Source organism: Ctenopharyngodon idella, chromosome 17 (assembly GCF_019924925.1).
Source record: "Ctenopharyngodon idella isolate HZGC_01 chromosome 17, HZGC01, whole genome shotgun sequence".
In the NCBI taxonomy this organism is placed as follows: Eukaryota; Metazoa; Chordata; class Actinopteri; order Cypriniformes; family Xenocyprididae; genus Ctenopharyngodon; species Ctenopharyngodon idella.
The window spans coordinates 3,187,177-3,203,839 of NC_067236.1; the positions used below are offsets into that span (position 1 = coordinate 3,187,177).

Genomic DNA, 16,663 nt, shown 5'->3' on the forward strand with positions numbered 1-16,663 from the left:
GAAATATGTCACATTACAAAAGAAAAATGAGTTGTGATTCATTGTCATATATTGTATTGATTTTTGTCTTTCTGACGAAATTATGATGTTGTCACAGATTGGCTGTTTACTGTTACAGGATGTTTTCAGGTGCATAAACGCTAACCCTTCAGGATGCATAAGCTCTGAAAAGGTTTATAGCACATTTATGTTCATTGCAGATAATCTAGGGGTATTTTTATACCAGCCTGGAAGCAGGAAACAGCAAAATCATAAATTTGTGCTCAGAAAACAGGCCGTTCAATAACACAACACTCATTACTCAAGAGCCACTGCTGTTAGTCCACACCACAAAACAAAGCTCTTTCCTATTTCCCCGAAAGGTCCCGCAAGAGTCACGCAGGGCCCGTGGTATCACCATGATTTCGTGTTTGTTGCATTTTCCTATAGTACGTAATAAATATGTCACGAAAATGAAGGTCACCTAACCTTGGTGTATCAAGATGTATTTGGCAGGACAGCATAATGCCTTCCAAGTTTGTGGAACAAATGAAATTCTGCTGCTCTGTTGCACTTTGCATCCAAACAACCATTACAACTGGTTTTATATACTGTCTGAGCAGCAGACCATCAAATGGAGTTTTTATTCTTGTGCTGGAGCGCTCCACACCATCGAGAATAGAAATCCATCGCTCGTATGCAAAGGCGTGAAACAAATCTATATTTGATGTTGAAATGATAGTTTCATACAGGATTAAAATTGATCACGACTGCAGTATTAGATCTGCGTGAGGCGTCATTGGTGGTCTTTTGGAGGTAATGGGCAATTGGGCCTTTTTTTTTGCTGGAAGTTGCTTGGGAATTATTGACCGTTACTAAAGCAGAGTAGGAATTGTGAAGCTACATCAAGATTAAGCACTCCAGAATATTTTTGCGTTGTGGCACAGCTCCATTTCATATTTTATGTTGCTTTTTGTCCGTTGATAAAATGTGAAGACAATATCCGCTGATTTTCTTTTCCACCAACAGTCGTTTTTCATCCATCAAGGCATTCTTCTCTCCCCATCTTTCGGCACTTGCTATAACTGATTTAGCATTTATGGTGGTAAAAAATTAATCTAAATGTCGGCCAACAGGGAACGCAGAAGCTCTGGGCTGATTTATTTCCGACTTAATTCAGAATGGCTTGACATGATGAACGCTACAGAAAGTGGGCAGTTGTGTTTTGGAAGCATTAAAGCGGCTGTTGTGAGTTGTTTGATTGAAAATCATAAATCAATGGGCTCAAACCTTGGACCAGAGCGCTGAGACTGTAAACACCAGAAAGCCTGTGCCGTGTGCATTATTAGCTGATACACTGAGTTCATGCATATTTACTTGTGCTTAAAGTGAACGAAAATAATGTGCTTTATGACTAAAAAGCTGTTGAATCTGATTTATATACATTTGAATACATTTTAGGGGTGCTTTTGTTTTTTTTTAAGGATGTAGGTTCTACACCAGTGTGGTGTTGTATGCGGCATTAAATTGAACGGTATTATTCAGATATATAACTATACACGTTAACTCTTCAAAACTGTTTCTCCGCCATGACAGTACTTAACCTCAGAAGAAGAATTCACACTAAAGTCTGCTCCAGCACCTATATGGCAACACTGTGTAGAGTATGTTTTGTGCCTTATATGCTGTGTCTACACTAGATGTTTGCGATGTAGTTTTGTCACAGCATAACTACATCGCTCACATTATAGTTAATGAAGCTGTCTACACTAGAAGTATCATTGTAGCACATTGCATTGCATTTTTAATTTAGCAGATGCCGCACTTCTATTTTCAACGTGCTGAAAAAAATAATTTACACAGTATATTTCTCCCCCACCTAATAAAATGATTTTATTTACATATACCTAGTGTTATAGTAGTATTATTGATATGATATTATAGTTTTTGTTAATATTATGAATTCAATTATATTTTTTATATTTTTTGTTTTCATTTTAAATTTAGTTACAATTTTATCAATTTTGTTATGTTTTTGTTATGTCTATATAGTTTTTATTAATTTTTGTATGACAGATTGCTGACAAGGTACACAACATTTCCACATAAATTGAACTGATAGCAATTTATTATATCATGTATATATCATGTATCATATATATATTTAAATTAATTATGAAGCAGACTGTTGATGTTTCTGGTCAACGTCTTAAAAATGTTCTTTCTAACCATTGGTATAACTATGGAAGCTTGTTTCCGCCACTAAATAAAAAAAAGGTAATTGCAAGTTTTTATCTCACAATTCTGACTTTTTTCTCAGAATTACGAGATTTAAACTCGCAATTGCGAGTTATAAAGTCAGAATTGTGTGATATAAAGTAAGAATTGCGTGTTAAAAAGTCAGAATTGTGAGATATAAAGTCAAAATTCTGACGTTTCTGGCAATTGCGTGTTTTTATCATGCAATTCTGACTTTATAACTCCTAACTCCTAAGACTTTTTTCTCAGAATTGTGAGATATAAACTCACAATTGCGTCTTATAAAGTCAAAATTGCATGATATAAACTCGCAATTGCATCTTATAAGTCAGAATTGCGAAGTTATAAACTTGCAATTCTGACTTTTTTCTCAGAATTGTGAGATATAAACTAGCAATTGCATGTTATAGTGTCCAGTTGTGAGGGAAAAAAGGCTGACGTTTTTTCTCAGAATTGCGAGTTTATATCTCGCAGCTCTTACTTTTTTCTCAGAATTGTAAGCTTATATCTTGCAATTCTGACTTTATAACATGCAATAAACTCGCAATTCTGAGAAAAAACGTCAGCCTTAACCTCACAATTGGACATTATAACATGCAATTGCTAGTTTATATCTCACAATTCGGAGAAAAAAAAGTCAGAATTGTGAGATATAAATTCTGACTTTTTTCTCGCAATTGCGAGTTCATATCGCGCTATTCTGACTTTATAACTCGCAATTGTGTTTGTCACGCAATTCTGACAATATAACTCGCAATTCTGACTATATAACTTGCAATTCTGACTTTATAACTCAGAATTGTGAGTTTATATCTCGCCATTCTGAGAAAAAAAAGTCAGAATTGTGAGATATAAACTCGCAATTGCGAGAAAAAAGTCAGAATTGTGAGATAAAAAGTCACAATTACCTTTTTTATTTGGCAGAAACAAGCTTTTAAATATAACTCTGTAACGTGATTTATAAATTGTTTTGCTAATGTAGAATATCCCATACAGTGATTACGCCAGTGTATTTCCATTTTCTGAGATGTGGCGTCAGTCACTTCCAGTATAGACGCTCCATTGAGTTGCTAGCAGTTGCTGCCAGAAAGGGACTCATTTTATTCAGAAGGAAACACATACAGAGAAATGCTCACTGCAGAGTTGTAAATCACTTGATTTAAAATAAACAGAAGCACTTTGAGGCAGCAGTCATAATTTATAATAAATCATTGTTCTGTGCAGGCATGTGTGGGAGCGTGTGTATATTTTGGGTGTTTTCGGTCTAGCATCATTTTGAAGCTCAAATGCAGGTGAGGTTTGTGCAGTGTTGTGTTTCTTTCTCTTTGTCTAAGCACTTGGCGGGGAAAGAAGATCTCTGGCCGGTTGTCTGTGTCTGTGGTAAAAAGGCAGCAATAAAAGTCATTCACAGGGGCGTCTCACGAGACCCCGGGCCAAAGCTAATCACAACTTCGACCCACTTCTGGATTCCAATGACTGAATCAATTGAGTTGAGGTCTCCCGACGGAGCACAACAAAGTCGGTGTGACTGCAACTTTAGCCTGCTGCGGCCCAGCACCACAACACCGCGGTTGCCTGCCCCATCTGTGATTGGCACAGAGGTGTGCTCTTGATACTATATACAGTCAATAACAAAAAAGCCTGGAACAGCTATTGAGTTCAGTTGCAGACCATCTCTCCTGGGCCTTTTGTTTGGCTAGGAAAAGCAGTGTTGAAAAGAGAAAGGCATGTTGGGATATATACAGTTGCTACAAATTACAATAGAGATGAATCGGGTTACGTGTGTGTATTATGAATAGAGGCTAATATTATTGGATCTATCAGTAGTAACCATGGTTTACCCTCTACTTATGGTGTAATATTGTCACTAACAACATATTTTATTTGGTATTCTTGTATATGGACAATAATAATTTTGCACTGTGCTACTGTATGTACTACCGTTCAAAAGTTTGAAGACAGTTTGAAATTTTATTTATTTATTTAAAAAAAAAAAAAAAAAGGATATTGTTATACAGGAAAGATGCATTATGTTGTTCAAAAATTTACCATTAAAGTCTTTAACACTGTAGTTTCAAATAAATGCTGTTCTTTTGAACTTTCTGTTCATCAAAGAATCCTGAAAAAAGTATCACATTTTCCACTGAAATTTTAAGCAGAACAGCTGTTTTCAACATTGATAATAATAATAAATATTTCTTAAGCAGCAAATCAGCATATTAGAATGACTGAAACATAGAATTTCCAGTTTAAAAAAAAATGAAGATCAAGACTTGCGTATTTACATCGGAAATTGTTTGGATTATGAAAAAGTTGTCTCTTTTTGTCAGGTTGTTTGACTGGGGAGGGACTAAAAAAATAAGAACGATTGGTGATGTTGACCAAAAGGTCCATTCAGAGGTGGAGAAAGTTATATTTTGATGAAAAATACTTTATCTTTATAATAACGTGCACAAATTAAAACTAGGACTATGTGTTAAGACAGTAAATGGGGTCGATTTCAATACCTATTTAATGTAAATTTACAATGCTAAATTATGATCCCACTTCTTGATTAATAAAGAATTTTAAAATTTAAATTTGGTTTGCCTTCTGGGACATTGCCTCACAAACTTAAGCATTTTAAGCATAACGGATTGACATTTTGTCAGTCATAATAAGTCTTCCAACAGGAAAGCAAAGTCTTTCAGGCTTTGACTAGCAGTAGTTGTTTATATTACTGACGTTCTTGCGTTTCTGCCAGGTTGCAGGCTCTAAGGAAGGAGAAGTCACGTGACGCCGCTCGCTCGCGCCGGGGGAAGGAAAACTTCGAGTTCTACGAGCTGGCAAAGATGCTACCGCTTCCCGGCGCCATCACCAGCCAGCTGGATAAGGCCTCCATCATCCGCCTCACCATCAGCTACCTTAAGATGAGGGACTTCGCCAACCAGGGAGACCCACCATGGAACCTGCGCATCGAAGGACCGCCGCCCAACACCTCAGTCAAAGGTAAGACTCATTCTTCCCTGCACAAATCACATTTGAGTTTTATTCTGCTCTTTTTGTTGTTGTTGTTGTTTTCCCACAGGTTATTTTCAGTTTAATGTATATCATGTGTAGTATGCTGAATATTGAATACTAAAGACAATAATTTCAAATTCCTCATTGTGTATTACTGAATGGAAAATCGTCTTTGCAATAAAAAAAAAAAAAACTTATGGTTGCAATTTATTTTACAGTATGTGCACTTGTGTACTTACACTGTAGAAAGTACTGGTTAATATAAGGTAGCTACATGGGTTAAGGTTAGTTTTAGGGTTAGTACCTAGTTATTACCCAGTTATTGTAATTACTATAATATGTACATAGTATGTACATGGGGAACAGGACTGTAAAATAAAGTGCTATCAAATTTATGATGGAAGTAAACAAGCAGGTAAGCAACAAAGTGTACTATTATACAATTTATATGTTTACCATAACAGTTTAATATTACATATGTTAGCATGAGAAAATCAATTTCTGTGCATATTTTTTCAACTTATGCCATAACCAGATTAAAAAATAACCCTGGCTAACTCAAAACTCATAACCAGAAGTTAATATTTCTGTTTTATTCATCAAACTTGCCTGCAAGGCTTCTTTATAAGTGTAATTGTAAGTGTAAACACGTTGTAAACTGGTTTATACACACTGAGGGATGAGTTGAGATTATTGTCAGTGGTAAACAACCACATGCGGTGCACAAAATCAACAGCTCATCGGTTAGTACTCTTGGTTACCAGCAAGGACAGAAAGTAGGCTACGAAACTATGGATGTGCATTAAAAAGTCTAGTGAGATGTGCACAGCGATCATAATTCGCTCCCTCCTGGCTGGAGTTTGCTGCACTACAGGCTCGAGAAGAAAAATAGCTGTCGGTTATAAATAAACAAGACTGTGTCATGCCCTACAGAACCCTAATTAGTTACGAATGTCAGTACACTGAAGCAGCCTATAGATTTAACAGTAACTATGGATTCTTGGTTGGACTGTAACGATTAGGTGAGTAATGGGCCTGGTTAATCAACTAATGCTAATTGGTTGGTGATAAAGGATGCGGTCGGGATCAATGAAAATAAAAAAGATGCGCTCAATACTTGCTCTTCTCGTTATATTTGATGGCCGTGGTTAAATGTAATATTTAAAAGAGATGATGCTCTTAAGATCATTTGGTATGGATTTTTTGGGGGTTTCAAACATAAAGACAAACTAGTATTTCTGATATTTACAGTTGCCAGTTGCCACATTTTTTTTTTTTTTATTATAATATTTTTGTAGTCATTTTCTTAGTTTTTTTTTTTTTTTTAAATCGAATTATAACTTTATTTTATTTTATTTTATTACAGCTACATTGCACTTAAATGTGCATTTAAATTTACTGTACATTTGGAACGGCTGTCGTACCATGAACGTTGTTAGAGGCAAGAGTAAACTGTTGCAGTTTTCAGAGGCTTTGTTCTGTGTATTCCGGCCGGCACACAACAGATGGTATCATTGTTGTCTCGCTTTGAAGAGCCGCATGCATTTTAATGAGAAAATGTATATAGTGAATAATTCGGTGTCGGGCCGGTCCACAAGACTGTTGCCTTTTACACGTCCGACACCAACGTGCTCGACATGCAGTCCAGGAAATGATGTAAGCGAAGGAAATGAATAAAGTGCATCACATCCCTACGTATTAATGAACGCTCAGCAAGGTGAATCCAAACCCTCTAGGACAATGAGAGGCGCTTTGTGTCCTTCCATCTCATTGACAGCAGCCGTTTGAATTGAATCAGTAGCGCGGCTCATTTTATTTGCACTACATTTCGAACAGAACCTGTTATCGATTCCCGTTTTGCTGCTCTGCATCGCTAGAGCTAATGGATACTCAGCCCCGCTCCCGATTCCTCCGAGCTCATGAATCTCTGTTTATTTTCCGATCGGAGCGAGGAGATGGGGCTGACCTACAGCGGCAGAGAGCTCTCTCATCATCCTCCGCTGACTCCTGCTGGATTGTTGTTTAGAATAAAAGAGGTGCATGCGTTTTGATTGGCGTCCAGCTGACCGGGAGGCGCTCCGCATGCCGTAATGCAGAGCATGCTAATACGAGCATATGGTGACTTATTGCATCAGGCCCGGAGCTCAGAGGGCAAGGCCCGTTTCTCCTTCTGATTGTTTGCGCACACGAGTCAAGGTGAGCTGAAAGAAAATGATATTGTTTCCTGTGCCTGGAAGTAGCCGGTTCATTTGTCAGAGCAGACTTCCAGGCAATTTCCCAGTGACTTTACATGGAGATCTGAAGCCGCAGCTGATGCTATTATACAATATTTGCTGTGAAAAGAAGAAAAAAAACCCAAGTTGACTTCTTGTAAGGCATTTCTACATAATAACTGATGATTGTAACCTTTTGGGAAATCTCGGAGCAGTATTGTTTGGCAAATCTCATGTGAATCGGAATGATTCTTTGCTTAGAGAAAAATCTACCTGCATTTTTCCGGTTCTTTTTCGTGTCTGTGTGAATAAAGAACAATTTGGAGCTGCCATTTGTACGACGGAGAGTCGCCAAACACCATTAAAACAAAGCCGCCTTTTGTTGAATGCAAAACCAGGGCGACAAAGCGTTGAATTGGGGCCTTTATCTGTAATAAAAGCCGGCTGTATTACTGGCATCGCAACTGAAAGAATTTGACCTCCGTTTCTCAAGTGTTGATTTATTATCATAAGTCGCGCAAGCTAGCCGCCTCTCTCCTTTTGCGCCTGTTGACCTTTACCGTAATTGACCCATCAACTAATTTTTTTGGAGCGTTTTAACCGAAATTTGCTAGTCTCTGTCAGAAGCGTTTCACATCTGTTGAAGGACACTGCACAAACAAGCATGACCTTTCTGTTGTTTGGAGGATGGCGCGGGCCCCTGACCCCCCTCCACCACCTGTGCATTCATTATTCATGCATGCAGAGCAGCGAGCAGTCGCCAAAATGCCACACTTCGCCAAGCGCACACACCCAAACTCTACAGCGCTGCCTCCACAATTGACACATTTTGTGCCTGTAGTTAGCCGCTGAGTCGAGGACACATATGCCAGTTGTCCTTTTATGATCACCGGAAAGGAATTCCAAATGGGCTGAAATATTTTGCAAAATAGCAGCTTTGAATGTTTTCCATCGGAATGTCAGAAACTCACTTTTCCATCTTAATCACCCAAGGCGTAAACATCTTGTGCCAACGGCTGCTCTGAGACTGATATTAACGGAGGGGAATTAATTGAGTGAAATGCGAATTTATTTTACATGCGGCACCAGTGCCCACAGGGAAATAAATTACAAACGAGATCTCTGGAATGTCTCAATTGTTTCTCCTAGACAGCGATGAGATTTAATGGAGAGCAAATGGAGGCTTGGGAGAAAAAAATAAATAAAAAGAAAAGACTCCAGGGATGTCAATAATGTCTCAAACTCTGATTTACAGTTCAGTTCTCATCCATTATATTCCAATCCTATTCAAATCCATTTTATACAGTAGCTGCTGTATACTTTTAGTATATGTTGACATACAGTATATTACTGTTCAAATGTTTGGGATTGGTAAGATTAATGTTTTTGAAAGAAGTCTCTTATAATCGCCAAGACTGTGACTATTGGATCAGGCATACAGTAAAAACAGCAATATTGTGAAATATTGTTTTAATTTTTTTTTTGTATTTAAATATATATTAAAATGTGATTTATTACTGTTATGGCAAAGCTTAATTTTCAGCATCATTACTTCAGTCTTCAGTATCACATGATCCTTCAGAAATCATTCTAATATGCTGATTTGCTGCTTATTTATTATCAATTATTATTGGGGCTCAATATCAATAATGGTTCTCATTATCTATTTTGAAACGTTTTTGCTGCTTAATATTTTATGTAGAAACAGTGATGCAGTTTCTTTTTTTAGGAATCTCTGATGAATAGAGATGTCAAAAGAATAGCATTTATTTGAAATAGAATTCTTTTGTAACATTAAAAATGTCTTTTCTGTCGCTTTTGATTAATTTCATGTGTCCTTATTGAATAAAAGTTTCTTGTGTCTAATTTATTTCTCTTTAGGAATTCTAGGAGAAACATCTGATGATACTTAAATTTAACTGAAATCTCATGAACAGTGCAGTTTTCCTCTGTTGTGGGTTTATTTTGTCGTGGAGTCATCGTTGTGCCGTTCTACTGTAAACATCCTGTTTGTATTGGCGGTTTTCTCATCAGTGGGGTTATAATCTATTCAGCAGTCAGTGGAAGCGAGTGGAACATACTGACAGAAACACACAGTGCTTTGTTGTGTGTGATTAATACCTGAGATGCGGCGGCCCGCTGTCTTTATTAGAGGCAGCGCTGGAAGCCGCTGCGTGTTCACTGGTTATCAGCGTTTGATCTCTGGTGACTGCTGCATTGCATAGATGTGTCACTCAGCCGAATACAACGAAATCTCCTGCTTTCCAAGCCACTTGTTTTTATTGAAGGAAAAGAAGATTTCGTAATCACCTCCTTTCTTTGTTTGCATGGTTTTGGTTCGTCTTCTGGGACATTGTCCTTCGGCACCACATAAACGGAAGCGTTTTAACAAGCATAATGGCTTCTCTTGAAGTTTAGTCAGTCATAAAAAAGTTTATTTATTTATTTATTTTTGGACGTAACAACATGCTTTTTAGGAGTAGCAGCCAAATGTCTGTGTACTTGTCCCAATTAGCATAATTTCATCAATAAACAAACTCCCCCCCTACCCGTTTGCACTACATCTTTGATGTCTTGCTCTCTTCACGCCTGACATTTAACTACACACGTGAGCTCCACGCTGCTTCATACTGCTGTTCTTGAGCTCAGATAACCAGTGTTGGTGAAGCTACTTTAAAACTATTGCTTCATTCATGCATTTAGCAGATGCTTTTATCCAAAGCTAATCGGTGACTGTATATATTTTATTAGTATATGCGTTTCCTGGGAAGCAAATGCATGACCTTAACATTATTAGAGCTGTACTTTGTTAGTTGAACTACAGAAACTACAAGCTAATCATAATTTAAAGTTGTACAATCCGGCTAGCCTTTAGTTAGCTATTATAAGCTAACAATAAAAAATAGCTAAATGCGTCGAAGCAATGAATAAACAATAACATTTAGTTAGTTTGTTGTTGGTTTGTTAGTATTTTTTACATTCATTGAAATGAACTGATTGACTGAAATAAATCAGATTGAATGCTATTTGAGAACAGTTTTGATTATTAGCTCTAAATCTACGTGAACAAACCACAGATATGGAATACTTGTTTACTATTTACTGAATACTTCCTACTATTTTTTTAAGTGTAGTAAGTGAAACAGTAAACATTATTCCATGATTGCACATTGTTGTGTAGCATGACCGTATCATGTTCCATATGATTGCCATCCAGTTATCTTAGTGAAAATATTTTTTTAAACATTTTTAATTGAATTTTTCATTCATTCATTCATTCATTAATTCATTCGGCAGTCGAAAGTAAGATTAAATGTAAAGTTAAAAAGGGATGTGGCTGTAATTTCTTCTGCTTCATTCACCAGAAAAGGTCAAGTTATGCGCCATTACATTTGGGATTGTGTGCACCATGCTGTGTTATATACCACACATTTAACAAATTTACATTAGTTGATCATCCCATTATTCCATGCTTAGAAAAAATATACAATATGTATACTCTATGTATTATAAATATGCTATATACTGCACCATATACTTTACACTGATGAGTCAAAACATTATGACCACCTGCCTAATATGCTGTTGGTCCTCTGCGTGCTGCCAAAACAGTGTCTGCCCGCCGAGGCATGGACTCTATAAACCCCTGAAGGTGTCCTGTGGTATCTGGCACCAAGACATTAGCAGAAGTCCTGTATGTTGTGAGGTGGAGCTGCCGTGGATCGAACTTGTTGGTCCAGAACATCCCACAGATGCTCAATTGTATTGAGTTCTGGGGAATTCGAAGGCCAGGGCAACACCTTAAACTCTTCATAATGTTCTTCAAACCATTCCTGAATAATGTGTGCAGTGTAGCGGCGAGCATTATCCTGCTGAAAGAGGCCACTTCCACCAGGGAGTACCATTGTCATGAAGGGGTGAACTTGGTCTGCAACAATGTTTAGGTAGGTAGCACATGTCAAATTTACTTCCACGTGAATTGCCGGACCCAGGGTTTCCCAGCAGAACATTGCCTAGGGCATCACACCCTCAGCTTCCGATGTTCCGATGCTCACATACCCATTGTAGGTGCTTTCGACGGTGGACAGGGGTCATCTTAGGCACTCTGATTGGTCTGCGGCTGAAGTCCCAAACGCAGCAGAGTGCGACTGTGTTTTGTGACACATTCCTCCCATAACCAACATTCAAATTTGACTTGTACCACAGTAGACCTTCTGTTGGCTTTGACCAAACAGGATAGCTTTCATTACCCTCTTGCATCAATGAGCCTTGGGTGCCCAACACCCTGTCGCCAGTTTGTGGTTTGTCCCTCCTCGGACCACTGTTGGTAAATTCTCACCACTTTTGACCGGGAACAAACCACAATCCTTGTCGTTTCAGAGAAACTCTGACCCGGTCACCTTGCCATAACAATTTGGTCCTTGTCAAAATCGCTCAGATCTTTATTCCTGCCCATTTCACCTGCATCAAACACATTGGGTACTAGACCTGATTTTTTGCTTACCATCTATTCTACCCAGATCTTAATATGTGGCCTTTTTAGGAGATGATCAACGATATCCAATTCACCTGTGAATGGTCATAATGTTTTGGCTCATCATTGTATACTAAATGTTAGTATTCTATTCAAACACAGCAATGTAGCATTTTGCCACTGTGATTTCTTGGAAAAGGTAGTTTGTTTCTAGAAAAAACAAGGTTTTGAACTGTTGTACGCTAGTGAAAAATGTAGTTGTGTTAGTAGCGTCCCTTTTAGTCAGTTACTACTCAGCACTGCAACTACCAACCTGAGCACCACTAATTTATTAGCACATCAAACCATCATACAGTCAACAGTGTGATTTCATTAAGGGCTTTGACCAGCTCACAGTCACTTTAACATCCTCATGTGAAGGGGGTCTTTGGCGGAGCAGGTTGGCAGAGAGCAGGGCATTGATTAAAGCGCTCCACCCGGGTGACCAGCGTGCCACACTCATTGTTAATGGTAATGAGGGAATTAATGCTGTTTGCATCACAATAGACCCTCACAACACTGAAAAAGTGCTTTTTTCCCCCTCCCTGGCATTCTGGGCTTGGTGGAAAATGGCAGGCTCAAAGGTGTTGTGCTTCTCGGAGCTGTGCATCATGGGTAAAAATCAGCCCTCCCTGATATCCTTCACTCTATAAATGGATGGTAATTTGCCCAGCTGTGAGTGTGAGATGTTCCATTCCCCAGTCGTGGTGTAAGAAAAATTGAATGACAGTGAGCAAAACAGCAGTAATTATAAAACTAATTACTAAATGCTGATGATGCCCATAGGCTTTGCATAACTAAATTTAGAAGAGGAAATTGCTTTTGGCTGCATTGAGGCTGTGGGCATGTTCATGTTATTTTCTTTATTTTCCGATGCACACCAAAGAAAGTCGTAATTGCCATGGAAACAATTACTCGTACACCTTTATTTTTGTTTTGTTTTTTTTCCGTTCGTGAGGCGAAAACAGCTTGAGGGAGCGTTGTTGTCAAACAATGTGTTTTAATAACGGCAAAAAAACTGTACGTACTTTGTCTTGCCGTGAATTGATTAACATTAAATCAAATGCAGGGAAAGAAATGCAGTTAATTGCTAGAATGAGGCCGTTATTTCCTTATTAAATCACATTCCCCTTGTGCGAGATTCTCTATGCAAGGTGCAAATCCCGCTCGCTGTTTGGGCTGAGGCTTAATCGCGAGTCTGCTATATATTTGAGCGTAACTATGCTCTTTAATGGTCTATCCCTCTTCTGAATGGAGACAACAAAGCCAATGTTGGCAGCGCCAGCGTGAGACAGCCCTCCAGGGTGCCTTAAGTTTCCCAATGGCTTCACTCGGGAGCGCATTCGTGCGCTGGTGTGTATTTGTATACGCCCGTTTGTGCGTGGGTCGGCCTTTGTGTGTGTTTACTTTCAGAAAGGGCTGTATTTTCTCAGTAACAACACTGCAGATTTCCTTGGCAGAAAAAGAATATGATTATTGTTTTTCCGCTAAAAATAGAGGTGTTTTGTGTTGACGAATAGGCCAAGTGCTTAAACTCTCATTGGGCTGCTAGTAATTAGTCCGTTTGCAAATAGGCCAATAATGGAGAAATGAATCCAAGAGACAGTCGGAATGAATATGGAAAGCCTCGTTTTCCAGCGCCGTGATTGAACCTGTAGTTGGCTGTGGCTAATATCTTCACAAAGTATTACAAATTACCTCTGCGTTACCTCACAGAGCACTAACAGCTTTCTGTGTTTTTTTTTTTTTCTGTATGATCCAAGGATGCAAGTTTTAGAAGAGTCTTAATGCTAGTTTTAACTTAAAAAATTATCCTTGGATAAATGGTGCTGTTTGTTCAAAGGCATAATCATGTTCGTTTTGCCTGCATATCATTTAATCTATTATTTTTTTTTTTTCCAAAGGAATTGTGTTCTCCGTACCTGAGCGTCTCGGATACCGCAGGCCGCTGACAGTCTTTTCTGAGTGGTGCTCTTTTGAAGTGGAACGTCTGAAAGCACAGCGTGAGCCTCAAATAAAGTGAAGGGCATTTACTATTACAAGTAATGTCCTTAATAATCTTGTTAGTGTAGACTCTCTCAGTACGAGACAAATGGAACATTATTGGCTTATGGGCTGTAGTAAATAATTTAGTTTCCAATATTCAGGCTGCTTTGACAGTAAATTAGAATGACATGAAAAGAGGTTGTTGAATAAAGAAAGTATCCAATCAAATTTAATTGGCTCGACTAAAGCAGCCATAATATATTTCATAATTAAACCAAGTTGTCACAGAGCTTTATAGCCTTGCACGAATCAAAACGTCAAAAATAATTCCTTGATATCCTGCTTTTAAAATGTCACAGCGTTCTTCGATTTCTCTTGTGTTTGAAGCGATATAGAACATGGAAACATGAGACTCTAGTGGAAGTTTTGCAAGCAACTGCATAGCAACATGCTAAAAACACTTTGAACACTTTAAAAACTGCATAGCAACGCCTTGGCAACCGCCCTAACATCACTCTTTCCAGGTTTGTTTTCACACGAATGTTTTAAAATGTAATTGTCTCCCCGTTTCACTTCTAATCGCTGTTTCTAAAGCAGGTAAATATAATATTTAATGTCTGAAACAATGACGGAAATCACTTTGAATTATTATCACTCAATGTTCCAGTTAATTAACATTTTTGTTTAAGGCAACATGTTACATAATACAGACGTATTACTACATTGATATTTAACATGTCCGTAATAATGCTGCGGAAATTATCGGGGGTTATTCATGGTCTGTGGTAGTAATTTGTTGATGCTTTTACACTTTTAAATGTCCTTTTAATGTTCAGTGGTTGAAGGGTGAGTAGAATGTCATCTCTTTGTACCCAGTTTTTGAAAATGCTTATTGCGTTCATAGAGTGAACCTTACGCTGATTGTTTCACAGTTTAACGGAAGTGACTCCCATAATTTGTGCAAAGCGTCATGGGGCGTAGGAAAAAAGTGGATATACAGTACAGTATGTATGTGTGTGTGAAAATGTGCACAAAAAGACCAACAGCATTTATTAAGAAAGTAAATATTAAATGTATGAATTAATATTCTTTTTTTAATTCTTTCTATGTGATTGATAATCATAGTACATAGTGTTTGTCTGCAGTGAAGTATAAGGGTGGTAAAGATTTTAGAGGAAGGTCGTGGAGGTGTCTGGCCACAAAGTGTTTGTCTCTCACAGGACACAAATGACTCACCCAAATCATCCAATTTAATCACACCATTTTCTGCCCCTCAATAGCCCTCGCTCGGCTTAATCACTCCGTTTACTTGCTGTCACAAAGAGCTTCATATCGAAACCAATGGATTTCTACCATTTAAAGGCGAGCTGGGAGCGAGCCACGGGTGGAGGGGTCGAAAGACTTGGGCACTGGCTGAAAAACCAACCAATTCATGCGTGAAACATTTAGCTATTGCTATCTCAACGCATGACTAACAGTTTTCGCTCACCCATATTATTCATTAATATCTATAATAAACCACTTGATAGTGGCCCTGACAGTCTAGGATTTTTTGCTCTCATCTCCACATTCACACATCACCGTTGTGATGCTGAATTTGCTTTGACATTGGGGTTGGCTAAGTAAAAAACTGGCTAAGAAGGTGAAAGGGTCAGCAGCAGAGTTGATTATCTAGATGATAACCCTCATTCTGCTAAAATGTCTCGTGAAAATCACATGCGATATTCATATAATGTTTTTTTTTCAGTTATACTGGAATTTTAATTGTAAGACTTCAACTAATTTAATTCAATTAATTTAATAATTTAATTGAATTTAATTTAAATAAAATCAAGCATTTTGTGAAAAACCTTTGGAAAAAAATCTGAAATTTAAAATACAATTTATTCCAGTGATGCAAAGCTTAATTTTCAGCATCATTACTCTTCAGTGTCACATGATCCTTCAGAAATCATTCTAATATGCTGATTTGCTGCTCAAGAAACATTTCTTATTATTGGCAATGTTGAAAACAGTTGTTCTTCTTAATATTTTGGGGAAAACCATGATACATTAATTTTTCAGAAATTCTCTGATGAATAGAAAGTTAAAAAAGAAACTGAATTTATTTGAAACAGAAATCTTTTGTAACTATTGGCAGTGCACGGAAACCACCTGTTTGAAACTCAAAAAAGTACAACCATCCATTATAAACGTATTCCACATGGCTCCGGGAGGTTAATAAAGGCCTTCTGAAGCAAAGTGATGCATTTGTGTAAGAAAAATATTCATATTTAACATGCAAGTAAAATAACTAGCTTCCGCCAGACCGCCTTCAGTATTCAACCTAAGAAGAAAGTTTCATTGTTTCATTAATTGAATACGGAAAGCGTAGGACGTAGTTTTGAACTGTGAGAGGCGTTACACATTCTTCTTAAGTTGAATACGGAAGGTGCTCTGGCGGAAGCTAGTTATTTTACTTTATAACATGTTAAATATGGATACTTTCCTTACACAAACGCATCGCTTCGCTTCAGAAGGCCTTTATTAACCCTCTGGAGCCGTGTGAAGTACACTGTAAAAAAAATATTTTCATGATTTAATAACAACATGTTTTCTTTTGTCAAACCAACTTAGATAATTAATGTGGTTCAGATAACATCATATTTTGAGTTTCTGTTGGTTAAATCAGTCGCCTTCATTGTATTAACTCAAATTTATAATTTCAATGAAC

The 16,663-nt window shown here is 37.7% G+C and overlaps 1 protein-coding gene across 4 annotated transcripts in view; it reads left to right on the forward strand.

Moving 5' to 3' along the window:
- LOC127498800 (neuronal PAS domain-containing protein 3) overlaps positions 1–16,663 on the forward strand; it is a 325,272-nt gene that overhangs the window by 116,094 nt on the left and 192,515 nt on the right. For all 4 annotated transcript variants that reach the window (XM_051868546.1, XM_051868547.1, XM_051868548.1 and 1 more), the window contains one exon: positions 4,982–5,226. In XM_051868546.1, coding sequence (XP_051724506.1) covers positions 4,982–5,226 — 245 coding nt within the window. The remainder of the gene's footprint in view (positions 1–4,981; positions 5,227–16,663) is intronic.